This window comes from Betta splendens, chromosome 11, assembly GCF_900634795.4.
Source record: "Betta splendens chromosome 11, fBetSpl5.4, whole genome shotgun sequence".
Lineage (NCBI taxonomy): Eukaryota > Metazoa > Chordata > Actinopteri > Anabantiformes > Osphronemidae > Betta > Betta splendens.
Window position 1 is genome coordinate 12180712 of NC_040891.2, and position 27454 is coordinate 12208165.

The window sequence follows — 27454 nt, forward strand, 5'->3', positions numbered from 1 at the left end:
TCATAAAACACAAGGTTGTCTTCTATGTGGTTTAAACTTGTATCTTCCTACACAAACAGATGTTTGCACAAGACCCGTCGCTGCCACTAACTAACCAGTCAAATAAAAATCTTTTCCCAGCTGGACTTCCGGACGCCACCTGGATTCGACCGCACCCGTAACGCAGAGATCGGCAACAAGGACATCAAGTTCAAGCACCTGGAGGAGGCGTTCACGTCTGAGCACTGGCTGGTCCGGATCTACAAGGTGAAGAACCTGGACAACAGAGAGCCGCTGGACCACAAGCTGCGCAGTATAGTGCCGAAGCAGAAGTACACGTCCAAAAAGGTAACGAGAAAGGGTCTGTTGTTGTTACAAGGGGATCGATTCATTTGATGAATCACAGCGCGTTTGTGATTCATTTTGCTTCCAGGTTTGGAGAGAGTCGTTTATTTTTTATAGTTGAGGGAAAAGTTCAGCCAAGAAAGAAAAACACTTTATATCACTGACTCATGGCATTTTGATCAAAACTCATCTCTGCTGGTCTCTGTCCTGAGCTACAGATGTGTGTAATGTGTTTCCCCTCTTGTGACCAGACCGCCAAGAGGAAGCGAGGACACATCAAGAACAAGCTCGCCATGAGGAAAGGCAAGAAGTTACAAAAGAAATAATGATGATGGACTCTTCTAGGAAAACAAACAAATGCGAAGAAACCTCTAACAACCAATGAAGAAGAACACAGCGGCCGATGATCTGCCACTTGGTCTCAAGCGCTTCTCATTAGAGCGCCCCCATGTGTCCAGGAAGCTGAAGTGTTGCATCTGGGAAGCTCCAGAAATTTTGTCCGTTTTATCCTGAGGACTTTTGTCTCGCTTTTTTTCCCTGTTTTTTTTGTTTGTTTTCTGATTTTTTGTTAGTTGTTTTTTTACTTTGTACTTGAATGTGTGGTAAGGCATAGGGCTGCTCTACTTGATTTGATATTGAATACATTTTGTGGTACGCTAATTAACTGCTTATCAGTACAGGGATCGGGTGAAGGGGGTTATGAACGATAACTAGGAACATTTGCACCAAAGACCCATAGACCTTGCTTCATGGCACATGTGAACTCTACTGAGGGGAAGACAGGACTGAAAGCTGAGGACTTTGTTCCTGACACGTGTACAGAGGACAGTATGCGGTATGGAGGAACGTCCCATCTCCACACAACCCATCTGTAATATTAACCTTTTTACCATTCTCATCATTTTTGGCTCTCTCTCTCCCTCAACCTTATTTTTCAACAAATTCTTTAGCAAACAATTGGCCTGGTGTGTAAATATGTTATGTAAAGAAAATGTCTAAAAGGATGGTAATATATTGGATTATCGTGGTGATTTTTATATATGCAGTTTATTGTTTTTCTCATTTTTTGTGATTGTTTGGGTTTTTTGTATGACAGCAAATAGAACAGTGAATGCAATAACTCCTGTACAGAGGGGCTTGAGATTTTGTTGAAAGAAAGAATGTGACTTTTTACAGAGTTCCCCCCTCCCACCAACCCACTTTTTCATGAATTGCGTAGATTGTACATTTCTGCTGCTAGGGTTTTAACGACGGACGCAAGCAACTGTGTGTAAAAAGTAGTGATAATAAATTAGGCCTCCCTTCCTGCAGGGGGAGCTCTTTAGTTCAGCGAGCTAAGCATAGTGCCTCATCACTGGCCATCATCAACTCATTGATTTGTGACGGTCTACCTTGTTCAGCTCCTTGCGTATCGCTGCAGCAGCTTGGGTGCATTGACCAGCCTGAGGCTTCGGGAACTTGTAATGCAACGTCTGAATTAAGTGCGCTGCGAGGAGAAGCTGAAGCACAGGGATTGATACTGAAGTGAGTGAAGGTGTGAGGTCAGTGAAAGGTCAGAACTTCCATTTCTACCTGTCGCTATGGTGGAACTTGGGTTCACGCTGGTATCGAGTGTGTTGTCTGAATGAATCAGTGACGTACCTACAAATCTCCATTTCCCAGCCCATTTGTGACATCTTCGACTGTTTGGCTTTGTACAACCAGCACCAACAAACCTTTTTGTTTGGGTTCCTCATGTCGAAGCACTAGACGACTTCTTGGTTGCTCTGTGGATTCTCCAGTAACCTTTTTTATTTTCATTAAGTAACTGACACATCAAAAGACTAATACATCATCCACAAAGTGACTTTTATTCCTATCACCTGTTAGTTCTGTCTTCAGAATTTGAAAAACAAACTTGCCTGATTCCTTTTGTGTCTTTGCGTTTGATCTTCCATGAAACTGTCATCAGCTCAGGCTTGAGACCTTCGACACAATGCCACATTGTTCAACTGCCTCACGTCCTTGTGTTTCTCATGTGCAGAGAGAAGAGCTCAGACTAAGCCTTAATGTGGTGTACAGCTTGCTGCCCTCTTATTTCCTCCTAAGAACAGCGGAGTACTTCCTTCCTCTTTTTGTATTTCCTAGTAGCCCGGTGCCATCTGTCCCAGACACACCTGCTTTGTTGCTTTGATGCAGTCCTTCCCTGCTGGTCTCTGCTCACCTCCAGAGTTTACATTTTTATGTTGTTCTGTTCAGCCATCTTTAAATATACACTTTAATCAAACCACTTGTGTTAGTTGTTGTTATTGTTTTTCTACTCACTGTGCCGGTCCTGTTTTTTTTATACTGCAGGTGAACATTTAACCACTTGATGGCAGCATTAGGCTTCGGGTGAGGACGCGCCTCAGCATCTGTGCCAGTATGTATTTTTTAAAATGACGTAATGCACAGACTGGGGGTGGTGGAGGGTTCTAGAAGCATCCATAAGATCACTGGGTGAAGTATGTAAAGCTGTTTAGTACAGCTTCAGGCCTAATGGCCTATCTACCAACAATTCACTCAGACTAAAGTCTAGTAATAAATGCTCTAGTTGCACTAAAATTACATTAGTCGATATTTCGCTTTAAACGTTGTGTAGCTACAAAGTGTCAACACATAAGTACATTAAAAATATTGAGTATAGTGTTGAAGTACTACATTTTCTATTACTGTTGCCATGGCGATAACAAAATAACTGCAGTCGTCCCCATTAGCCTCAGGTTTAGTGGGCTGACCCACATGTCCAAACCCCTTGGTACCTTCATTGGACCCGTCTCTGTCCACTAGAGAGGATTATTAATACATCCATTAATATTTTGACCTATGCTACTGTTGGACAAATGGGGTGTGGTACAGCTCATTTATAATGAGTGACTGCGACATATAGTATGATTAATCACTGGAATGCAGGTCATTAAACAGTTGTACATTCAGGACATGAGAACATAATTGAAAATAGGTAGATGCTTTATTAGACTCTGTTTATCCAGTCGTCCTGCTTTACTAAATCTGGATCCGCTTATTGATTAAAAATGCTCGTTTTAATAAGGCGTGTCTTAAAACGGTGACGAACAGTGTTCTTGGAGTGACCGGTGGTCTCAGTGGCTGCACATGTACTCTGATACAACGTAATACGTCTGTGGCTACAACCGGCACCGGCTAAAACATCAACACTGCAGGACGTTTGGAAAGGAAAGGAACAGGAAGTGCAAGCAGTGTGGAGCTGGTGAGCGTTCGCTCATGGAAAGGAAATAAAATAGTTCTAGATTATCCTCAGATACAGAAAGTTTAGCAGAACAAAGGTGTTTTCTTTGGGAGGTAAAGTCTATGCATGAGCAGCTGAATGAGAGAGGTAGTAATGAGAAGCATTTGTTACTGAAGATGGAGCCACTTTGTAAAAGGTTCAACATAAAAACCATACTGTTAATGTGCCAAGATACATTCAAAGTGCAGACAGAACAATCAGGACCTTTGTGAAGTAGCGCTGTGGGTGGAACGAGTGGAGGCTCGCGTTCTCACGTTGAATCCTGCTGATCGCTAAAAGCCGTAGACACGGAAACGGGACATTTATTTCTATGGTAAAAGTGCTTTATAAACAACTCATGTACAGCTACAGTGTCGCGTTGGATGAAGCTCTTCATTCTAAAGCTGCATGACGAACCAAAAGCTCGGAACCAATCACTGATGTTAAAAACAAAAAAAAACTTCTGAAGTCTGTGTGCAAAAAAAGGCCTTGGCACGGTGAAAAATAGAAGTATTCTACTCTGAGTAGTAATTGTCAACTCGATATAAAAATGTACGTCTGTCCCCAGAGTCCCGGGCCGTTTCTTGGGTCTGGAGGGGAAATCCCTTTGGCACCTTGTTTCCTGTTTGCCGCTGGGAGAGTCCGGGTCCTCGGCGTCTGGAGGCAGGATCTCGCTCGTCGTCCGGCGGCGCCGCGTGCCGTCAGGTTGACTTCCACAACGGGCTGTTGTAGATCCACCCCTCTCCCTGCACATGCGAGACACACAGGCGTTAGCGGTGACCCCCGACCCGAGCCCCCGGCCCCCGCCCCCGGCCTCTACCTCCTTGATGAAGTATCTGGGCGTCCAGGGTTTGTTGTCGGCCGTCCTCTGCCGCTCCTCCCCCCTCTGCCGCTCCTCCAGTTTGTGTTTGTGCTTCGTGGCCTCGTCGATGTTTCCTTCCTTCAGCGACTTGGTGACGTGTTGCCACAACCGCCTAGAAGGAGAGTGTCTGTGAACATCCGAGTCAGCAGGTGGAGGCCTGGACCTGCCCGTTACTGTCGACCCGTCCTCTTCTGGTTCTTTACTCACCTCGACTCTGTCCTCCCCTGCTTTTCCACAGGACGCAGCCTCTTTCTGATGACGGGCAGCTTGCTCGTGTCCATCACCTTGGTCTCGCCGCTGCTGTAGGTGAACTCCAGCGTCCCGTTCCACTCGCCCTGCGCTTTGCACACGATGGTGTTGGTGGGGTTGTGTTTGACCTCTGCAGTCACTCTGCCGTCACACACACACACGTCAGCATCTTATCAGACTTCCACCTGGTTCTGTCATAACGTGGCGCTGCCCGCTCACCTGTGGACCTTCCCGCCGTAGAAGGGCTTCGTGTGGAAGGTGACGGTGGCCGAGTAGCCGCTCTTGGCGCAGTTGATGGAGACTTTGCCGCCCAGTTCCACCCAGGGCACGGTGAGGATGGAGCGGGCGTAGGCACAGGGCAGCGTGAACACGTACTCCTCGTCGTGTTCCAGCAGACACAGGACTCCTGCGACGGAAACAGTCACATGTCACCGTAATAAACGTTAAAGTTGCTGGTTTTAAACAAATGCACCTAATAAACATTAGAATCGCTCGCTGTTCTCAGCCTCTTATTGTAATGGGCACATGATGCAAACATAAACTGGATGAGGGACGCGTGAAGAAATTCATCCCCATCCAGACAAAGTCTGGGTTTCAGGACTCATCATCTCGAGCATCATCCATTCAGTGCATAAGTGGATTTATTGTGTCATAAACAAGCATCTTACTTCCCCATGAATAGTTTCCTGTTCTTACATAACGACCTGCTTACACAAGAAGCTCTGTGCAGCTGTGTCTCTGCAAAATGGTGACAATCATCAAACTGTTCGACCATTCGGGCGTCTAATGTCACAGAGAAAGTCAGAAGCTACAACAACTGCAAAAAGGGATTTAAAGTATTTTAAAAGGGAAATTCTAACAAAACAAAAGCAAAAGCAGAGCGTTTCTCACCTTCTCCCACCATGGACACGCCTATGGACATGCCCATGAACTTGCTCTTTGTCCACACGTGGGCGTTGACGCACATCGTCTTCTCTCGCGACTCGCAGTAGAACGCCGACACCGGCGGGTGGTGCGACACCTGCTCCGCCACGAAGCGGACCCTGTAGCAGCCGCCCGGCGCCTCCTCGCCCGGCGGCCCCCTGCCGGGCTCGGACCTCGGCGCCGGCCGGACCCGGTCCCGGGGCACCTCCCAGGAGCAGTGGAAGGTCTCCCCCAGCGCGGGGTTGTAGGGCTTCTTGGCCACGGCGCCTTTCCGGCCCTCGTGGAACGCCGTCAGGTAGTACTCCACGAAGCGGACTATCCGGTCCTCAGCCGTGGCGCCGGCCGTGATGGACAGGAACATGTCCGGGTGGGCCATGAAGTTGGCGTACATCTCCAGCAGGGACCTCTTCTCCAGGATGAAGGTCGGTAGCACCACCTGGGACGACACGAGGCTCCATGTAAATATACTGGAACGAGCGTTCAGACAAAAGGGTGCACGAAAAGCCTGAAACAGCTGTGAGGCTATAAAAAGGAAAGAACATCTGGAACGCTGCTCGTCTAATTAGGTTAACGCACAACAGGCCGACGTTCACCCGCCTGTGAAGGAGCGTTCACCACCTTCACTGTCGGCAGCACCAGAGGGATGAGGCTGCTGCTAAACCCCCCCCCAAATGCAGACGAGCCCCTGCGTTTTACCCGCGTGAGGTCCATGCCCAGTTTGAGCTGCGAGAGCAGGTGGAGGATGACGCTGCGCTGGTCGTCCAGGACGCCCAGGTCCTCCTCCTCGTTGTCCTCCGTGTCCGTGGCCTCCTCGGCGGGGCTCACGTCTTCCAGCCCCGGGTGGTGCTGCCGGGACCAGACAAACGTACAGTTTCAGCGCATCGGGGTTCATTTGGCCATTTTCTGCAGAATGTGACACCAACAGGCACTCGTACTCAGCCACTGAAGCGACGCGTGAGATATTTAACCTTTGGAGGCTGAAAGCGGATCTAGAGCAACGATCTAAAAGGAAAATGTCACAACTCCGACAGAAAAAGGCCGGAACGCTCCCCGCTTCATCCGGACGGTGATTGACGCTCACTAATCCACATATTCGCAGACATAATGCTGCTCGCTGTGACACGCGTCACCAGGGAAAGGCCAAGCGGCGGAAAATGAAGCCGTTCTATTCCACTAACATTCAGCTGTCAATAGCGATGATAAGGTCACGTGACTCGTTTAGACGTCGGCCGGGAACCTGTTAAAGCAGCCCGTAAATACCAAAAGGACACAACCCCATTAACTTCCTGCTACAGCCTGTTTACAGCCCCCCCCCGCTGCTCACATGGCACCAGGAGCCCCACGTTTCTGGCTCCACTCTGCTCCAGCGTTCAACTAAAACCCAGATCCAGGAGGTTAAAAAAAATTAATTAATTAAAAAGCTTGTGGCTTTGAAGTCTCCCGCTGTAACTGGAGGCAGGAAGGAAGGGAGAGAGAAAGCACGAGAAGGGGCCTGATGCATAATGCAGTAAGTGCTCCGGAGCCGTGGGCACCGACGGCTGCACAAGCTGCTCTTTATCCCCCACTTCAACCTGTGCATCTGCTTTAGCGACGACTACACGCACACGTGTCTTCTGTGTGCGAGAGGAGCAGAAAAGCTGAAGAAAAGAGAGAGAGAGAGCGAGAGAGGAAAAGCAAGAGGAGCAGAAAAGCTGAAAAAGGAGAGAGAGAGAGAGCGCGAGAGGAGCAGAAAAGCTGAAGAACTGAGAGAGAGAGAGTGAGGGATCGAGGGCGAGCGAGAGAGAGAGAGGCTGCCTGTCACCTGAATATTTCATCCCGTGCACTGACTCGCACATTACGAACGCTCTGCCCGCATCGGCGCACACAGTCATGAGGGGACGCGCTGGAACACATGAGGCCCAGGAGCTGCCGGGCTCTCGGAGGACGGCGATATATATAGAAGAGCAGCTCCGCTGCCATTCCAGTGGCTCTAACTAATTAAAGAGGCTCCTGACGGCAGCAGGAAGTTGGTGCTGAGGAGGTCAGAGCCGTTAACGCAGTGAGCTACACCAGCACAACATAATGTTAATAATAATAATAATGAGCACAGCTATAGTCAAACATCATCAAACATGAGAAGGAGCTTTTAAGACTTAATACTATTCCTCATAACATGATGGATTTTACTGGATTCCAGTCATTATCACCCATTAATATAAAAATATCAACATTTTATCTGTAAGAGAGTTTTTTTTCTTTTTTCTGTAGTAATGAAAATGTTTAAGTGGAACAAGCCCCACCGGCAACTTTAATGTTTAACGTTCTATAATGTATGAAGTGAACAAAGCGTCACACACACTTCTGGCTAAAACGTACACACACACACACACACACACACGGACACTCACGCTGCACTGCTCGGTAGCTACACACTTGACCTGCACAGAGCTGGACCTCATCTCAGAAGCGGAGCGGCCTCAGGTGGACACCGGCGGAAAACGGGAGCGCTCCCAGCCCCCCCGCTGGGCGAAAGGTCCGATCCGAGAGCAGAACCTGCACAAACCCGCGTCTCTGGTGGAGCTGGAGGCTCCGAGAGGCAGCGGCGACGCCAACACGCGCCCCCCTCCCCTCCTCATGTGACACCGCTGGCTGAGCGAGTGTGGTCAGATGGGGAAAGGCAGCGAGCCGTGGCGTGACTCGCACAGAGAGGCTCTCCTCTCACCCACCACCCACTCTGACAACAGAGAGGCGGGCGAGCGAGCGGAGCGGGAGGAAAGTCCCGCTGACGTGGCCATCTGCGCCCTCCCATCATGCCTCTGCCCGCTTCCTGCTTCCTGCTTCCTCCGTCCGACGCGGCTCCATCCGTGCGTCTGCACATCCTATGCTCATCACAGCACGTGGAGCAGCGTTTGTCTCTCCTCCATGTTCCAGGAGGACCTTAAACAGTTAAAGTTGTGGCGCCATCGCTAACCGTTTCCCCAGGCGCGCCCGCACATCCCGCGCCTGTGTGCGACGCCGACAACCACAACACAACGCCGCACTCGGCTCCCCGCTGTGCATCGAACGCAACCGAGGAGCTTTGAGTTGCAGATAGTGTGTTTTTTGTGGGATCTGCTCCTCCTGTTAAATGTCAGGTGTGTTTTGAATGTCAGCTTCCAGGAGGAAGTTACATAAACGCAGGTGCCGTGGAGACGGATCACCAGAATCTGATCTGATAAAAAAAAGGAAAAAAACGAACCAAGTGAAGCAGAGAGTTTCACTGAATCATGTATAAATTATAATGAGCAGTTCATTCAGCACAGCGTCTAATGAGGGGATATGAAACACAGACACGCAAAGCCACCGCACACTATTTACACCAGGACGGTGAGTCATCTGCAGGGAAGCGGGTGAACTGCACGGAAACATCATCACAAACTGCATGAGACACGGAAGACGACAACAGCGGAGGTGAGGAAACGTTCACAGGAGCTGCTTCCTGCAAGCGTGTTAATTAAGGAACCAGAGGAAGGAGATGAGCAGATTCCCAGACTGAAGCCGAGTGCTGACACATCCTTTGGACCAAAGACTGGACAAGGAAACAGCTGGAAGTCCTCGCTGATGGCCACCGATGCTAATTTAGTAGGGTTTCACTGTCCCATTTTAAAGAACTGACATTAATCTTCCCGCAGACAGAAAAGTACTTTGCTGCCCTCTGCTGGACTAAAGAAACACAACACGAGGGGAAAGAGTTCAAGTGCAGGAAAGGACAAGAAAATCAAAATCAAATAGTGTCTCAAAGCGTCTTCACAGTTTGTAAATGATTTTGTAGATTAAAACTAGTCTGTGATATGACATTATATTCTCTGACTAGTCCAACACAAGCGACTGCAGGTCACTCAGGCTCCCAGCAGCAGCTCATGTCCATAAATCCACAGTAAGAGTGGACCGGGCCGACACGGGACCCGGAGCCGCCTGGAGCTCGTCCAAATGCATAAACCCACCACATTCTTGCAAGCACCAGCAATTTTGCCTCAATTTTCCCAGTCACGCAGCAGCGCGGCGCTCGCTCCCGTTGGCTGCACACGCGGCCCGAATATTAAACAGCGCCGCTCCTACACCACACATGTAATCCAAGCAGAAACGCCTTGTTATTCTTGGGCAATTGCTTGTTCTCGAGACAACGGGCACAGAGTGACCTTGGGCCTGAACACGACGGCAACTACAGCAACGCATTCACCAGCTTCACTGTTAATGCACAAATGAATAAATCACAACCATTAGAAATCACCAAAATATCCTCTGAGGAGATTTTCCTGTTAGGCCCAAACTGCACGGTTAATAAATAATCCACAAATTTATCATAGATCATATAAAAATCCCTCAATGAGAATAAGACAGGGGTTAAACTCACACACACAAATCAACTCTTGACCTTTGACCTTTTCCACCCTCACTAGCAGGGTTTAATTGGCCTGACAGTGGAGCGGGCAGACACGTCAGCGCAGACAGAGGGCTGAGGTTCACCAACTCCCCCTGAAGCTGCCACATCACGCAGCGAAGCGCGCGGAGCCGCCCGACGATTAACTGTCAACGGGTCGACGCCGCGAGGCTGGATGTCTAAACCAAGACGGGAGTCAGGTGAGATGATGCCGGAGCAATTAATAAAAGGAACCAAGGATCAAAACAGGCTCATTATCTGGCTTTATGAGTCGCTCCACGTGGAGGATGACGCCGTCAGAGCCAACGCGGAGCCTCTGCTCTCAAACTAACGTCAGACGCCTTCATCCCGTGACGTCGTTGGGTTTCATGAGTCGCTGACGCAGGTCCGGTCCTGACGCCTCCCTGCTACAAGCGCGGCGCCCCCCCGCTGGGATCAGCGCAGCTCCGGCTCTAGACATCGTGACCCATTTGTCTGACAGGAGATCTGTTAAAACTTCGACAAGAGACGGGAACTGCTATTTCTGAGCAACAAAAGGCACAAAGAGAGAGAGAGAGAGAGAGAGAGAGAGAGAGAGAGAGGGGGAGAAAACGCCGCAATGCTTCGACTACGTCAGTACCGCGGTTTTGTGAGAGTTTCATTTCAGCCTCAACTCACTTCACGCCAGCATCAGAATCAACCTTTAGGTCCTTAAAGGATTTGATAATGGATTGTGTGAGCATGTAGATGGTGTGTGTGTGTGTGTGTGTGTGTGTGTGTGTGTGTGTGTGTGTGTGTGTGTGTGTGTGTGTGTGTGTGTGGTCAGCTGTCCTCACCTCAGCACCATGGCACAGACTCTTTTTCCTGAGGGCCGGCGAGGGCTCGGCCGATCGCAGAGGAGTGAGGCCTCCGTTCTTCAGCTGCTCCCCTGAGGGCGACTTTGGTACAGTCCACACAGGAGCACCATCTGCAACGGACAAGGCGGCGTCAGAAACGGGGGGAAGTCTGAAGGGGGGGGGCTGTGAGGAAGCTCCCACCACGCTGGATTCACCTGCTGCTGAGCGTCTGATCAACACTGAGCGGAGACACCGGCACGCGGTGCTTGTGTGCGTCTGAACCTAATATTCATCCCTCATATCCTGACATTAGCTGCAGAACTATAAAGCACATCCTGCAACACCTGTAATCAGTGCAGCATGAGGGACTTTCTGAACGTCGGCGATGTTTTTGTGTAAATTTGACTTTTTATTATTAAGCACAAAACAAATAGTGACTAAAGCTATGCAGCTGCACAGACAGCTTCATGCGATGCCTAGTCTTCTCTTAGGACTAGACCTGCTTCTGGTTCTGCTGGTTCTGCAGCTCGTCTGACTCCACCCTGCTGCTGCTGCTGAGCCGGACCCGCTCTGCGCTGGATCCGAGCCCCGGAGCGCTGACGGCCGACTGACTGAAGCCCCTCCAACGCTACAGCGGAGACGCGAGCGCCGGCTGTAGATCCGGTGGGACCTGAATGCGGCTCATTCGACTCGGTGGCGCTCTGTGATGTCACGGCGACGCACCAGAAGCAGAGGGAGGGGAGCCGGGCCATTGGACGGCGGCATGCGGGTGAAGCCCGACGCGGGTTCAACAGCGGAGGGACAAACATTCATGCAGCAGGTGGTTCCAATGGCGTCGCCTTCCATTTCTGGGCGGTGACATTGACTCGACCTCACAACATCCGGATCGGAACCGCTGTGTTGTACTTTACGCCCCGGCCGCCACGAGGGGGGGGGGGGGGGGGTTTCAAGCTGCGTGGGGGGAGGAGGGGGGAGGAGGGGGGTGAAGTCGGGCTACAGCGATCAGTGAGTATCAGCTGATAAGACGCTGCCTGTTTCGTGACTGGCAGGTCGTCGGCGGGAGTTTATCGGCATCCGCCCGGTTCCCTCGGAGCCCGGTAGGACCGACGTGCCGGCCGAGCCCGGTCCGACCTCATGCTCGGCCCGCGGTCGCATTCTCATCCCGCCCATGCAGCGGCGAGGCGCGAGGACCCCCCCCCCCCCTCCCTCCCGTTCCCCGGGCGACCGGCCAGCCACTGCCCGTCATCAGCCGCGGCGCCTGGAAGCCGCCCATGCCGGCGAGCCTCGCTACCCAGAACTCTACAGAACTCCTCACGGCGGCGGTGGGGGTACATGCCGGAAGCGAGAAGCAGCTGGACCCCCGCAGGACGTGTCAGCCAGGCAGCGGAAGGAAAGAGGTTTGTACTTGCGGCCCGGTGGTCCCACTCCACACCACCCCCTGTCTGAGGAACAGGTACAGGGCAGGGTGACTGCTGGCGCAAAGAGAAGACCAACAAACTGTGAGGACTGGCAGCTTCAGGGTCCAATCTAGCTCCCACCCAAACCCAGACCCAGACCCGTGGACGGAGGCGGGGTCCACCGCCAACCCCCCGTGGGACTCGAAGGACGGCTCTGACACCTGTAGCTCGGTCACTGGGGCGGCAGATTCACAGCAGCCGCCTTGAATCAGCACCACGGGTTCGGGTCGGCAGCGGGTTCGACACCCGCGTCTTCGCGGTGCTTCTTCGCATCCACGGTTCTGTCCCAGATTCTGTCCCTCCTCCCAGAGAAGGAGTCCGATCGGGAGCAGAACTGGTTCCGAGTTCCCTGTGAACGGTTCCAACCCCCCAACATGTGTTCAGAAGGAGGTAGATTCTTTAGAGACGGCGCCACAGAGAAAGCACTAGACTGAACAGGAGTGGATGCAATTAGCAGGAGGCGACTTCACCCCGAGCCTCAAACAACGGCCGTCTGGGATTCGCCTGCTCCACAGACAGAGAACAGAAAGAGACAGACGCGTTTGGAAATCAGTCAGGGGTCACACAAGCTCATTACCAGCTAAAAGCCAAGATCCAGAAGTCCGACGGCCTCATTTCCTGTCTGAACACACCTTCAGGGCAAGTCCTTTAACATGCAACAGTCTCAACGCTGGGGTCCATTTGAACTGCTATGAATCCAGACCGACTACGCGCTCAGAGCCGTCCTTCGAACCCATCGGCGGTCGGTGAGATCTCTCCGACCTCCAGCTCCGCTCCCTAGCGTGACCCCTCGGTGTTTGACCGACACAACGACCCTCAGGCTGCATTCGGGTTCACTTGAATCAGCTTTATTGGATCAGCAGCGACCTGGCACAGAGAGGCTAAACAAGGCAGAGCTCTGACACTTCAGGCACCGGTGTGGCTTCATTTGGCAAAGACTGAATCCTGCAGGAGCACAGACGTGCATAGTTTGACTTATTCACTCACGACATGCATGAGAGACGACGGTCTTCGCGTCTAAACACGCTTCATTCATGCTTGTATTGGCACCAGGGGTGAGGAAGTTGTCTCGTTGCAACACAGACAGCACAGACACAATAATGAATGGAAGAAAACACAACTCTATTAACATTAACAGTCAATAAAACGCCCATTAAGACACAGTTAGCAACATTTAGCGCAAACGCTGAAGTTCATGGTTCCCATCAGACACGGACAGGAACCGCAGTCCAGCGGCCCCAGCTGGCTCTTGCCAGCGGGGACGGGTTCTGGAGGGGGCTGGACCGACAAGAGGGCCGGAGGAGGCGAAGGGGTGGGGGGCTCCAGTAGCAGCACTGGGACCGGGCCCGGGGCGGACTCACCGGACGGCGCTCCGTGAGGGGCGTGGTGTCTCTGGGAGGCGGACTGGGGGTTCTGGCCGTGGTTCTGGCTGTGCTGGAGGATGCTCAGACACTCCCCCAGGCAGCTGAGCGTCGCCGCCGACGTGGCCTTGAGCAGCAGCAGGTCCTGGTCCAGGCATGAGAGGGGCCCCCTGGTGGGCAGCGAGTCGATGGACTGGACCAGGCTCTTCTGCTGGCCTTCGGCCTGGGACATCACCTGTCGGAGGAAACACACGGAGGCGTGTGAGCCGGTGGAGGAATGGGAGGTAGAACAGCTCTTCCCTCACGACACCTTCTGCTCTGACGCACGGAGACAGAAGCCAGGAGACGATTGTCAAAGTGAAACGCTGTGACTCATGCCTCCGAAATAAGTCACTGCATATGATTCATCACCTGCTTGTGTTCACAGATTCCAACACCCAGGTTGATTATACGCATTTCTGTCCTTTCCCTACAGCTTCATCCGTTCACATAATGTGTAGTGTGCGTGTCGGGCTCTTGATGCGATGTTTAGGACTGGTTGCCAGAACATTTTAGCCAGGTTGCCAGGTTCTGTTAGCGACGGCAGACGCTTTTACTATTTTACATCGCAGTACTTTTTACTGCGATGCAGTAAAACCGAGTGTTACCACTGATCCGACTGCTCCCAAACTGCTCAAACTCCTAAAAAAAAAGTTCCCACGCTCCCGCAGACGCGCTGCTAGAGTGTATTTCTGTGTGACTCATCCATCACGGCCTAAAAGCGTCACAAAGGGAAGCAGACGAAGCCGGTTCCCGCCGGCGCGTAATAGGCTTCTCTGGGGGCTAATGAACCCGGCTTGTTTATCAGCCCGCGGGCGCTGCGTCGTGTCCTCGGCAGCACATCTGTCTCCACGCATCAGCTCGCGCAGCTATTTTGGAGCCGCTGAGAGCGGCTGCAGCGGGTTTAGACGCGCAACCGACGAGCACGACTCATAGGAAAAAACATGAAAGCAGCGCAGAGCTCGTCCAATTATTCCGCTATTGACTTAAGGCGGATGTTGAAAACCCTCCCGCACGCGCTCAGATATAAATAGATTCTTGAGAATCAGCCGGTTCGAAGCATATTTCCGCAGCACTCGTTTAAATAATGAGCACTTGCTGTTTCAATGCACAAATGCTCCGGAGCGTTACAGCTGAATGACTCTGAATGTTTCTGAGGCTCATTCATAAGGAACTGAGTGTCACCGCTCTTCAAATAATCGCACAGGACTCGAACCGATGCTGGAGCCGAGTTGAGCTGAGCTCCACCTTCTACTCAACCACTCGAACAGCAAAGTTCTGGTCCGTCGACAGCAGCAGCGAGGTCAAAGCAGCCGGCTGAGGAACAGTCTCCACCTCTTCATGAGCCAGAACCTTTCAACGTGTCTGAAGTACAGAGCGCGTGCCTTAAGATGATGATGGAGGTGAAACGGCAACGAGGGAACTGTAAACGTCGCCTACCATCGGACTGAGCTGCTGATTTTACATTCATGCACCATGCAGGAGCAGCGCTCCAACGCCACCAGCTCAGCCGAGGGGCTCAGAGTCAGCGGCACCGGCGCCGATCCAGAAATAGCCTGAGCCAGTGATTCGGCTCTGCTGCTGCTGCTGGGGCTCCGGGCGCTGGAGGAGCTCACGTCAGGACGACGTCACCGCTGCCTTACAGCCGGAGAGCCCGGTTTCCAACGGCATGATTTGGGGTCTCCCCTTTAAAAGGTCAGGACATTGAGGCCTCTTTTCTGCCCGTCTTTATCTGCAACATGCTGCTGTGTGAGTACGTCCACGGTGGTGCATGGGCCGCATCCACGGTCCTCGTGAACAAAAGGAAGGAGAAAGACGGGAGCTGGTTTGAACCAGGCCACGGGAAGCTGCAAGCAATTAACCCTGATCAAAGGAGGGAGAAGGCAAACAGACGAGGACTCGCATCAGAGCGACGCACGCATGTTTGTTTTGCTCAATGATCGCACCATCTGCTCCGCGTTTGCTCAGGAGCTCGTGTGAGGAGGACGGAGGCGGCGTCCGATCCGCCGGATCGTCTGCGCGTTGTGACTGAGCAGGGAAAGGCGGAAGGAAGGATCCGTGTGAAATATTGATGCTCCGACAGCACACGGGTGTCACCGGAACGACAAGCAGAGGAGTCGGAGGCAGCACAAGGTGCGACGGGCCGCGAGGCAGCACTTTACTTCACGCACGTGAAGGGTCTGAACTCACGAGAACACAAACAAGCTCACGGATAAAGGCCGATAGAACCAAAGTCCCAGTAAGAGCACAAACATCTACTGGTTTCGGAATTCACATGGGACCGTCGTGCTCGTGTTGCACCTGTTTCGGCGCATTTACAGTAGAGACCAAATAACAAGGTCTGCGCAGGTGGGAGTGTTTTCCATTTAGCGCTCCTCATTCATCTTATCTCCATAATCCAGCAGCACATGCTGCAACCGAGCCCAGAAGGCCGTTCACGGACCAGGACGCCCACGTGTGCGTCGCTACCATTCACTTTAAACCTGACCCGGGCCGATTAATCATTATAAGGCAGCCGAGGGCACACGATCAGCAGGAGAGGAGCCACAGTCCTGTCTGCAGTTAAGCAGATAATAGTGAGTGACGGCGCCGAGTGTGGGACCAGAACCGACAGCTCCGCAGACAATTAGCGACGGCCTGAGCTCCAGAAGTCACACGTTGACGAGAACGCTTAAGTGGATGGAGTCTTAATTCATTCTGGACACACTTCAAGGTCTATTATATCCAAAAAAAAAAGGTTCTGTGCTGGAGGACGGACCTGTTAGATGCTCTATGAGCCCCTGTCACGTTCATCAGCTCCATATCTCCAACCTTCATCCACTCCCGTGTTAATCATCCCACTCGCGACCCTGTCTCAACGACACGCCGCTCACTCCATTCACGGCCTAAAACCGCCAGCAGAGCTGCCGGGGACCCAGAAGTACCCGCGTCTCACCCGAGACGACCGGCCGGCGGCTGGTTGGTTAAGCTGATCACTAGCACTGGGTGTGTGTTACCGTGGTCAGCACCCACCTCCTTGACCTCCAGCAGCCGTCCTGGGTACTGACTCTTAGCCCGCCGAGCTGCAGCTGGAGATTTGTGGTGGGTGATGGTGACAATGTTGCCGGGCGAGGCCGCGTGGCCCAGGTGCCTCGGGGATGCCGGGGATGAGGAGGGGGTGAGGTGGGGGAGGAGGGAGAAGCTACGGGTCCGACCGGAGGTTGAGGAGCCCTGGGAGGGGGAGGTGGGGGAGAGAGAGAGAGAGAGAGAGAGTAGGGTGGGGGTTTAGACATGACAGGAGCGGGTTCATGTAAAGGTGGAGAAACAAAGGTCTGACTCGGGGTTTTTAAGGAGCGGAGTCGTCCCTGTTGCTGCTCAAGTCAAATAGCATCCTTCACGTCGGAGCCCCCGCCTCCTCCCCCCTCCTCCCCCCGCCGTAGTTCACTGACGCCAGCCCGGCGGCCCTCCCTTCTGCCTTCGCTCTCCATCAGCGCACAGCAGCGCAGGCAGAGGTCGGGTCGCGCCGCCGGTGGGAAAAACAGCGATGAGATAAATAACGTGTGCCCAGCGCTGGAACAAACGCACGTCACTCTGTTGCTCCGACTGTGAGGCGGTCGTCTCCGTGCAGGACCAGGATCAATCAGAACCAGAATCACGCGAGAACAGAGCCGCAGCATCGTCGTGGACAGATCCCAACAGGAAGTAATGAGATCACTGGACGGACGCCATCACGGGCCGTGAGGAAGCACAAAAGCAAGGTTTCCGGGTGCAAACAGATAAATAGGCTGATGCGCTGTCCTCCCGTCTGGCACCAGCACTTCAATAAACGGGAGCCGCCAGGAAATTCAAGGAGGGCCAGCGAGGCCGGAGATGTATTAAGTAAAGGTGTGAGCCTCATAAAACACGGTGACCCAACAGAGACCTGGGCAATAAAGTGATGAGGTAAACAAGTGGGAAATAAGATAAGACAAGAAGAGGAGAGATGGATTTCACGCTGTAAATTATGAGATTCACCTGAACTTTCAATTCAAGGCGAGAGGAATCTAATTTTGTCACGACAGAGGAGACGGGTGGCGTCGACTCCCTGACAGTCCGAACTCTGGGGGCTAAAAGTCCTGGCGCCTGCGTCGCTGGACCGTGGGCGGACCGGGCCCGTATGAGGCGGCGTGGACAGAACCGCTGACGTGTCATCATCTGCACCGCGGGGGGTAAAACCCAATTACACACGACCAGCCTCGGCCAATGGGGCGAAAAGACCCACAGCAGGTCTGCAGGTGGAGCCCACGCCTCCACTAGTCCTCGGTACGCGTGCCTGTAGCGTCACTGATCAGCTTCCAAATCTGCCGGCCACATACAAAGAGATGCAAAGACGCAGGAGGAGCATCAAAAGACGCCGCGATAATGATCCGAGAGGCCGGCAGCGCAGCTCAGGGAGGGATTAGAGCCCAGCAGTGGGTGCAGTAATAACAGCAGCTGCTGTGGAAACGTCCCACAGTCAGCGAGCAGCGAGGAAGCGTTCGAAAGGAGGCAGATCCTCTGCTCCTTCCTCCTCCTCATCCTCCTCTAATTTCCCCCTAGGTTCTGATTGCTTTTCTCATCACGCATGAGCTTAAGCGGAAGTGCACTTTCCCCCCCGATCCAGCTGTGCAGCGCTCTGGAGTGTCATCAGCAGCGGCATCCGAACGGCGACCGGCGAAGAGAAGCAAACGAATGGGACGAGAGAGAGAGAGAGAGAGAGAGCGAGAGAGAGAGAGCGAGAGAGCGAGAGAGAGAGAGAGAGAGAGAGGCGCGTGAGCTCCCGGTTCCAAGGCGACAGCGGTGACTCACCAGCAGCTCCTGGCCTCCGGCTCGCTCCACACTCAGGTGCTCGTCGGAGCCCTTGAGCTTCCTCACCTGAAACCAAGCACACGCACAGATGAATTAAACCAAAGGAAGCAGGCGCTTCCAGGCGCGGCGGCCGAACGGGCACCGAGTGGGTTTATTCATGCTGAGCTACAGGCGACGCCTTCGCAGCCTCCGCCATATTTGATCGCAAGACGTTTGGCCGGGAATTATTGAAGTTCGGATCAAAGGCTGAACCCACAGGTTCAACGTGAAAACGCCACACGCCCCCGAATACGAAGCCCGAGCCCAGAACGGGCTGTGGATGAATGTAGGGATGCGTTTAAAATGTACCCAGAGGACGTGAGGAAGACTCTGACACCGTGGGCATCAGGTCCAGTCATGGAAAGGGAAGAAGAAGATGATTGGATGTTGTCCTGACGCCTTCATGTTTTACATTCTCCATGTTGCTGTATGTTCATTATTATTATTTGGTCGGGTTTTAAATCTTTCCTTTATCGACTCGTTTCCCTTTTGAGCGGGCGCTTAGAATGTCGGCGAGGCGTCACACGCCGTCTGCAGAGTCGTGGCATTTCTTTATGACATTTATGATTGAGGCCCGTGACTGTGGATGAGGGTGCGTTCGCGGCCCGGTGCTGGCGTGTTGCCGTACCTTGGCGCTGCTGTCAGAGTGGCGTCTGGCGCAGGCCTGCAGCTGATGGATCCAGAACTGCTGCTCCTTGGCATCGGAGGCTGCGGAGACAGAACCACAACGGCACAGGATGATGAGGGAGCGCCGTTCACGCCCAGCAGCCAATAAAGGCTTCAACCCGACTCTGATGAGCTCACGACCGGGAAGCGCTGCCCGTCCAAAGGTGGAGACGCTTACTCATTAAAACACTTGGTTAATGTATAAACAGTGAGGTCCGACTGTGGGCTTGTGCTCTGATCGTCAGTGTTGAAGACTACACTGGTGCATTTTTACAGTCCGAAGTCCGAATATGTACAGATAATTTAATTGATAATTTAGATCAAATTAACAATTCAAAGATTACAGCCCCCTCCTCTAATTACTTTTTAAATGGAGCCATTATTAAAATGATTGGGTCCAGTTAAACGGCTGTTTTTAATTAAAGAGCATTATGAAGACACACACACACACACAGTAGCAGCCAATTAGCTTGTTCTGGCAGAAAGACTAAAATTAGTGCTGCGCGATTAAACAAAGGGCAGTCGCGATGTCGGCCTGCGCGATAATAGTTAAACGCAGCCAGATTAATGTGGGCGTGAGCGACGGTGACAGCTTCTCCGTCTGCGCGCGGCCCCAATGAAAACAGGCGCCATCTGCTCGTGCGTCCGCGTCGAGCGACGCACATTTGTAACAGGTGACAACAAGCAGATGCGCGAGATAATTCGGCCCGACCGTTCAAGTGCTGCTCGCACGGCGCCGGTTCCCGGTCTGGAGCCAGACCGATCCTGTGGTTCTAGAAGCGCCGAGGTCGTACCTCGGAGTTTGTACAGCTCGCCGTTGACGGAGTGGACGATGAACATGTGAGGCGCCTCGTCGCTCGGCGCCACCGAGGCGCCGATGAGCGGCAGGGACCCGCGCGGCTTCTGGCTCCGGCCCTGCTCGTTGACGAAGTACTGCAGCTGCCCCAGCTCCGGATCCAGCACGAAGTACCTGCAGGAGGAGGGGACGTTAGGAGAGCATGTGACCCCCACTTCGTTTTAGACCCTCTGGTAAAGGTGAGGAGGATCAATCTGGCCCCAAAAAAACAAAAAAGCCTCCAAGTTTCCCAACTCTTCATGGCCGACGCCTCTCAAACACCCCTCTGTGCCCATTAGTGCCCGCCTTCAGCGGCCTCCGGCTGCCGGGCTCGGCTCCGCAGCCCTCGGCAGCGATAAGAGCGGCGTCTGGAGACGGGCGCCGGCCGCTGCGCGCTCCTATCGGTGCTTAATGAGTCGCAGTCAATCACTCTGTAATTGGAAATCTCGTAACAACCCGGCGGTTTTCATTTCCGGTCGACAGATGGGATTCTGCGCGACATTCAAGGAAGCGGGCGGCGGCGGCGGCGGCCGTTTGCTGACCTTTCCGCCCTCGCGCGCCGAGGCCCGAGGAAGCGGCGCCGCGTGCGTCTCTGCTCCCAGGGATTCAGAACCGCGGCTCAGTTTATCGCAGGCGGACGTCGCACGCCGTTCACGCGACGGCAGCAGTCTAAACACTACGACGGCATCATGTCAGCACCGCTGTTAGAACCTAAAGCGTCTCATTAGTGACACAGACTCAAAGACCTTCAAGCCCGGCTGTCAAACGGTCCGTCGTAGCCTTCACTCACCGGACCTCACGCTGCACAAACATCGAATGCGGCCCATTTGCATCAAAAGGACGCGGCCACGTCACTGATGTGGTCCGTGTGATTTAAAAGGCAACATTTGCTTGAACGCGCGACTCGGGCAGCGCTCCCCGGAGAGGCTGCAGTGGAAATTGATCCGCGCTCACGGTCGGGCTGCCTTCCATCAGGAGATGATTTATGTCGAGCACAGCGGAGCAGGGAGCCGCCTGCCTGCGTCAGTGTCCACCCCCCCCCGTGCTGCGTGGGTCCTATCGCTGTGCAGTCAGCACCGTGCAGCTTTAAAGCTGACCCCTCAGGTGCTCCGGCCTCCAGATAAACAACAACCTCCGACGTGATGGATGGCGCCGGATCACGAACCTTGGACTTTGGACCTCGCATGTCATTTCACTGCTGTTGTTGCACAACCTGCATACTGGATTAACCTTTTATTTCTCAGACCTCGAGATCAGAAAAAAAAAAAGGGAAGGACGGCGATAAAGGAACCGTAGGGGAACAAAGAACGTCTGTCCTCTGCAACGAGCTCTTGTCAGTAACGATCAGTTCCTGTGAATTTAAATTAATGGACAATCAATTAACCACAAAAGATTAGAAAACGCTGATGAGTCCACTCATCTGAGATGAACATTAATGATATTAAAAGGTCACCGATCATCGTTGCTCCTCGAACAAGTAAATCTGCACCACCGGGGGGCTATAAATACCAAAACCAGCTCTGGTTCTGGCCCAGAACTGGGATGTGATGCTGCAGTCAAACACGCCACTAATGCACGTGTGCAAGCGTGAGCTTTGATCAAAAAGAAACGAGCCTGTCAGTGATGATGCATTTCATGCGCTCGTCCCCTGAGCGCTCAGCACAGCAGTGATTTATCTTTTCTACCACGCTGACCGATCGGAGACGCATCATTTACACACGTAGCACTTTGCAAAGCTCCGATTATGCAACGATGGAGCTGAAGAGGAGAGAGGGCTGTAAATGTTTAGGGGCCAGCGTTGTGCAAACGCTGGAACACCTCCACGAGATGCACTCATCTCATTAAACAGATGGAATTTTAAATTAAACTACCTTAAGTCTAATATCTCCAGCTCGGACAGTTGAATGTCAAACCTTATTTTTTCCCGTGGTCTTAAAAATTAATTTAAGTAGAAGTTTACTGCCGCCGTCATCGCCGTGGAAACAGCCTCCACATGCGCTCCAGGTCTTGTACTGTGGGCTCCATCGCTTTAGAAGTCACACAGCCGACTCCTCTAAAAATGAAAAAATAAAATAAATAAATCCATTTGCACACGTCTTTGATGTGCAGTTTGTTTTTACGAGCACAACACAATCTTGTCTTGTATCTTGTAGGGCTTCAGTGTAGCACGTACGTAATGTGTGCGACGATAGAAAAAAGCTGCTACCTAGCAGAGACACACACACACACGCGCTGCCGCCCACACAGTGGCAGAATTAGCTCCACTCAGGTCTGCTGCCAAACACACACAATGTGTTCCCGCGTGTGACAAACACTGGACGGTGACCGACGACTATAATTACTCCGACTCCAACTTTCTCCAGAGCGCAGTCTCTCCACCCTCACGCATCTATATTTAAAAGGTGTGGGCACTTGGATACATAGCATTAACGGTTTGTGAGAGAGCAGCACGACCCGAGCAACTCAGAAAACATAGTATTAGTTTCCTTACTGACAAAGCAAAACCTTCAAAAGTGTCAATGTGAATTATAACAGTCCAAATATTTACATTTTTATGACATTAAGTTCAAAAAAAGTTCAGATTCTGGATTTAACAGCTTGTACCAGTTCATTCTGCATTCACACAAAGGTCCCCCTTTGACCCGGTTCACCTCTGCTTCCTGAGTGTAATGCGAGGACGCGGCATTTCAGCTATTTCCACCGGGCCTCCGACGCCGAACGCCTTGTTCTGGAGCAGGTTCCACTCGAGTCCTGCCCTTGTGGCTCCGCCATCGGAGACGAGGGTCGGACCGGAACGTAGAGCGGCAGAAACACGAACTGCCCCTTTCTTCACGCGCTGCCTGACGAGAACCACGATCACCTTTGTGAGCGGCTGTAACCGCAGCCGGTGGGTTTCAGTGGAATGTTTGATCCAATCTGACTACAACCTAAACGGGCTTCTCACTTTCAGGACGCTTCGGGGCCAGAACCCGAATCGGCCGAAACAGGACAAACAGCATCGCGAAGAATAAACAACTCCGCCCAAAATATCACGCAAAGAATATGAATTCAGGCCTGTTTGTGTGTTCAAATGTTTGCGTGGATCCGATCCCACGTGAGCTGCACGGTTCAGACTCGCCCCTCTGGGGTGCACGCGCGCGTGTCTGCGCGCAGGTCTTCCTCTGCGCGTGCATCATCCGCCCGTCAGGTTAATGGCAGCACGGGGAGCGGACGCGCTCGCGCTCGCTGACGCCGGCCCGGATCAAACGGCCCCGCAGCATCTGCCGCTACAGCAACGACACCGGGACGCGATAAGTCAGTTATATGAGCGCACGTGGCTCGGAGGAACGGGCGGCGAAGGCGGGGCCCCGGTAATCAGAGTGGAACCCATAAATGCTGCATGAGCTACAGGCGAATAACAATGCACTGCTGTGATGTAGTGTTCTTCATTAGGAGAGCGGCCGCGGCGCCGCACGAGCCCCAGAGCACGAGAACAACACCAGATATGGGCGCAGTGTGTGTTTACGTAACAGGAGGCACGTGGTGGAGGGTGAACCCAGGCGCTCATCACAAGACGTGAGCGCTCCTCCACCGGAGGCGAGAACGCTCGAAAGCGATTCGTCTCTCTGCGTTAGCGCTGCCCCCCCCACACACACACACACACACACAATAACAGAAAAACCCACCATCATCTGGGTTCCGGTTCCTCCGGGCGGTCAAAGGGTTCGAGCAGTACGAGCAATGGGGTCACATCATATGAAGTGACGCCCACAGATTTGAGCTATTATAGGGACATTGACAGTGAAGTCATAGTGTTGAATCTGTGGTTCGTCGTAAAACAATTTCCTCAATCCAGAGGATTCGGTGTCATCAAAATCTCCCTAAACTCTGAGCTGTTCAGATCCGGGTCAGCCCTGATCTGCCTCGTTCACGTCAGTGTTTCCAGGTGCTTCAGCATCAACACAACACTGTCCAGCTCGAATTGACTCACAATCAGCAACATACCGAAGATATTAAAAGACTTATTAACATTCTTATGTGGCCATTTTGTGTTTATAGATAATAGTCATACGTGAAAAAGGTGCTAAAACCTGACTGAGCAGATTATTTGAATCCTAAAAACCACAAGCGCCTGTTGTAAAAATGACTTTATACAACAACTTGACAAAGGAAATTACGTCAACTGAAGAATAACAATTGTCTTTATCACTGAAACTTGTTTCCACTGTCTATTGTTTGCTGAAATACAGTCCCGTAACACGAGGAGCTTGTTGAACCATGAGTATTTGTTTGGTTTGATTAAAAAGCCCAAAGCTCGTCAACAAATACACAACAAATACCAACATGAGAAGCCAGAGCCTCGTCCGCTGTTTGACTTTTAAACTATAGAGGTTACAATCTGCAGAGCTGGTCCAGTTGAATAAAGCTCCAAACCGCCTGGTCCGGATCGGTTAAAGTGTTGGTGAGGCCTGCGAGCCCGCGTGCGGGGCTGCTGTTAAACCCCCTCCCTCAGCGTGACGTGGAGGCAAAAGTGCAACGTGGACGGGGCAAATAACAACACGAAGCCTCCGAAGCGAAAGTGAACCGCACTCGACCCCCCCCCCCCCCCCCTTCCCCCTCACCCCGTCCGTGTTCTGACCTGTTCTGCCAGCCTTGGATCAGGTTCGTGTATTTGCTCAGGACTCCTTCCAGCTGCCGCTTGCGCGCCTGCTGCTGCAGATTCATGCTGTTTCCCAGCACCGCCCCGCGGGCGCCTCCCGCTCCGGCCGGGCCGCCCAGCGAACCGGAGCCGGGGCTGTGCGAGCCGCTCCGGCCGCCCGGCTTCCTCGTCGTGGGGGTCCCGCGGTCCGCGGCGGAACAGTTGCTCGAGTTGCTCTTGTTGGTCCCGGGATGCGGGCTGCAGAGCGTCTTATCCATCCTGTCGACGGGACGGCGGGGAGAGCGCGCGGAGGCGGAGGCGGAGGGGGGGGGAGGAGGGGACGGGGACGGACCAGCGGCAGCAGCAGCAGCGACGGCGAAGGGTTCAGCAGAGCATGTGGTAAACAGGACGAACGCAGAGGCAGCGGGCGCGCGCCGAGTGGGCGAAGCGTCGCTCGGCGCGTGACATATTCCCCCGGTGGCGCCCGGCCCGCGTGCGGCTCTCTCCTCCGCAGTGCGCGGCTGCGTGGCGTGTCACCGTGGGTCTCCTCCGGCGCTCTCCTGGTAGGAAGGGAGCGATGGGCGCGGACACGCCCACTCCCACTGTGAGCCGGCCCCCGGATGTTACAGCGCAATCTCATTATCTCGCCCCAAAAAAAAGAGGCAGTGCTGCAAAAACGGGCTGGAAAAGCCTGATATGACTCATGCACGACGGGGATGAGAAAGTGGAGCAGTGGAGCCCACTCTGACGTTCTCACGTTCCACGTTCCTGTCCAGTCCTCGCCCCATATCAGTACTAATGCAGTTCTGGTGCCTTGTTTTGGGCCTGGTGTTATTAGATTGGACAGTTTATCTGTAAAAGTCAGAACACGGATCAACTGCAGTGCAGTATCTTCGAGAGATAAATATACACTGGAGTGTATTTTATGTTATTAGTCCTTAATCTGCTCACATGTGCTCCAACACACGCACAGCTGCCATGGAAACAGGGATGAAGGACCACACCGAAGAAGTGGAGATTGACCAGTGGACGGCAAATCGCGACGGATCTCCGCAGGACACTTAACAGAGCACAGATAGACTCCTGCAGCTTTTCAGCTGAGGCAGCCACAAAGCAGGGATCAATACGAGAGAGTAAAAAAAAACCTTGGGCACCAGACGATCAATGATTTGTTAAAAGCTTATGTTGAGAGTCAAGCTCGGGTCAGCTGCATTTCATTACAGGAGGTCACAGCACTTTGAATGAGGCCTTTGTTATTAACTCCCAGTTTAAATGAATTCAACTAAATTATTCTAGCGGTGAAACTTTAGAGTTTGTGGTGACATTTGTTTTATTTGCGTTTCAAACCAAAGGCCAAAGGCAAAGTGCATGTTAGGAGGTAGAGTGTGTGGATTATTCCTGCATGTGTGTGTGTTCAGTGGTTTAACTGCAGATCTGCATTCAAAGCAATGACTGTTTTCTGCAAACACAAAGTTATAATCAAATTTAGCTGAAAAATGACTAAACTATATAACTATTCAAATATCACGTTGGCCTGGAAATCGCAGGAACAAGCATTTCCTCTGAGCAGGACTCATCTCTGGACTGGAGTCCTCAGGACGATACCTTTTACATCATTAATGTATCTTGAACATTAGCCCTGCACAGATTAGCGTCTCTTCACCTCAGCATTGTGAAACCTGAAAAGACCTAATTCTCCCCAGCTTTGACTCAGTGACTTCTGCCCAATCTCCCCCGCTGCGCCTCATTGTCGGCCCTGTCCGATTTATAGCAGCTGGGACCGGCCGAGCCGGGCCCTCGTCACCTTCCTGCACCAGTCCGCTCCCGGTACCAGGGCCATTATCTCTTGGACGTGGACAGCAGGAAACCTGACAGCAGCGAAGCGTCGACTGTTTAGGAACCAGGAGCAGCCTTGTTTGGAACAGAGAGGTTTGAGGGTCAAACGGTGACATATGTGAAAAGACTACAGAATGTGTTCATGGATGCACCATTGTCGGACCTTCAGCTTCTTGGACGGTGTCCTAGTGCTCTGGTGGGTTCGTGCTAGCGTCGGTCTACAGAACGGTGCCTAATGTGGAGCCCACATGCGGCTTAATAAGATTAAAAGGCTTGAAGTCTCTGAACTTCAAAGTGAGAGCACATTTACTCGAGCCTGAACTCACTCTGGAGCTCGCGCATGCAGAGCACTTCACAAGGCGTGTGTGTGTGTGTGTGTGTGTGTGTGTGTGTGTGTGTGTGTGTGTGTGTGTGTGTGTGTGTGTGTGTGTGTGTGTGTGTGTGTGTGCGTGTGTGTGTGTGTGTGTGTGTGTGTGTGTGTGTGGGAACCAAGTCAGGATTTTAAACTTGCAAATCTTCTTCATGGACATGAATTCGAGCTGCAGTGAAATCCTAATCAACGCGACCCTGGTTTCATGTGTCCAAATCTGCAAAGTGCTGTGTATTAACATCAACATGTTGTGTTTTTTATTATGAACAATGAACAGGAAGGTATTTTTAACATGACAGTGTTTCACCCGCTGGCCTTGTGCTCTCTCCCAGTCCAAAGATTTCACATGGTGATGACACAGAAAGAAACCTCACCCTCCAGAACCTAGAAGAGAGTCCGGAAACTTGAAACTGTGCTAAGAGGCAGATTCATTTAGAATATTTCATTACGCTGCAAGCAGGACTCGCCTCCATCCAAGTGTCCTGCTGTCAGCACTATTGCCAGTGTTGTCTGGCTGAGCTCGTCTGCCCTTGTCTCTGCACACTGACCATCGTTCTGTGTGCATTATGCACAGTCCCAGACAGTTCAA

At 52.5% G+C, this 27454-nt stretch overlaps 2 protein-coding genes across 6 annotated transcripts in view; one reads left to right on the forward strand and one right to left on the reverse strand.

Annotated features, from left to right (window-relative positions):
* Positions 1 to 2590, forward strand: part of LOC114865289 (dolichyl-diphosphooligosaccharide--protein glycosyltransferase subunit STT3B) — a 50806-nt gene extending 48216 nt beyond the window's left edge. Inside the window, exons 15-16 of the mRNA XM_029166280.3 lie at positions 121 to 327; positions 576 to 2590. Coding sequence (XP_029022113.1) covers positions 121 to 327; positions 576 to 650 — 282 coding nt within the window. The 3' untranslated portion in view covers positions 651 to 2590. The remainder of the gene's footprint in view (positions 1 to 120; positions 328 to 575) is intronic.
* Positions 2591 to 3294: 704 nt separating this feature from the next.
* On the reverse strand, positions 3295 to 25236 carry LOC114865290 (oxysterol-binding protein-related protein 10). Of its 5 annotated transcripts, none has more exons than XM_029166286.1 (14): positions 24660 to 24791; positions 21955 to 22094; positions 20001 to 20176; positions 19169 to 19248; positions 18502 to 18567; positions 16708 to 16905; positions 13657 to 13891; positions 10839 to 10969; positions 6321 to 6470; positions 5592 to 6060; positions 4920 to 5106; positions 4659 to 4841; positions 4410 to 4563; positions 3295 to 4335 (listed from the first exon to the last, which is right to left on the reverse strand). In XM_029166286.1, exons 3-14 carry the CDS (start codon positions 20044 to 20046, stop codon positions 4291 to 4293), a joined length of 1944 nt encoding a protein of 647 aa, XP_029022119.1. In that variant the 5' UTR covers positions 20047 to 20176; positions 21955 to 22094; positions 24660 to 24791; the 3' UTR covers positions 3295 to 4290. The 5 variants fall into 5 exon arrangements, with proteins under 5 accessions (XP_029022119.1, XP_029022118.1, XP_029022114.1 ...); XM_029166285.3 differs by lacking the exon at positions 24660 to 24791 and adding an exon at positions 22693 to 23354; XM_029166281.2 differs by lacking the exon at positions 21955 to 22094 and having other exon boundaries at positions 24660 to 25236.
* Positions 25237 to 27454: the final 2218 nt, after the last annotated feature.

Excerpts from the sequence above, each read along its gene's own strand:
- LOC114865290 (XM_029166281.2), bottom strand. The coding sequence starts at position 24,937 with ATGGATAAGACGCTCTGCAGCCCGCATCCCGGGACCAACAAGAGCAAC. Across the intron at positions 13,892-16,707 it reads GGCTGCTGGAGGTCAAGGAG|GTGATGTCCCAGGCCGAAGG; the intron begins GTGGGTGCTGAC and ends TTCCTCCGACAG. Across the intron at positions 4,336-4,409 it reads CCAGATACTTCATCAAGGAG|GGAGAGGGGTGGATCTACAA; the intron begins GTAGAGGCCGGG and ends TCGCATGTGCAG.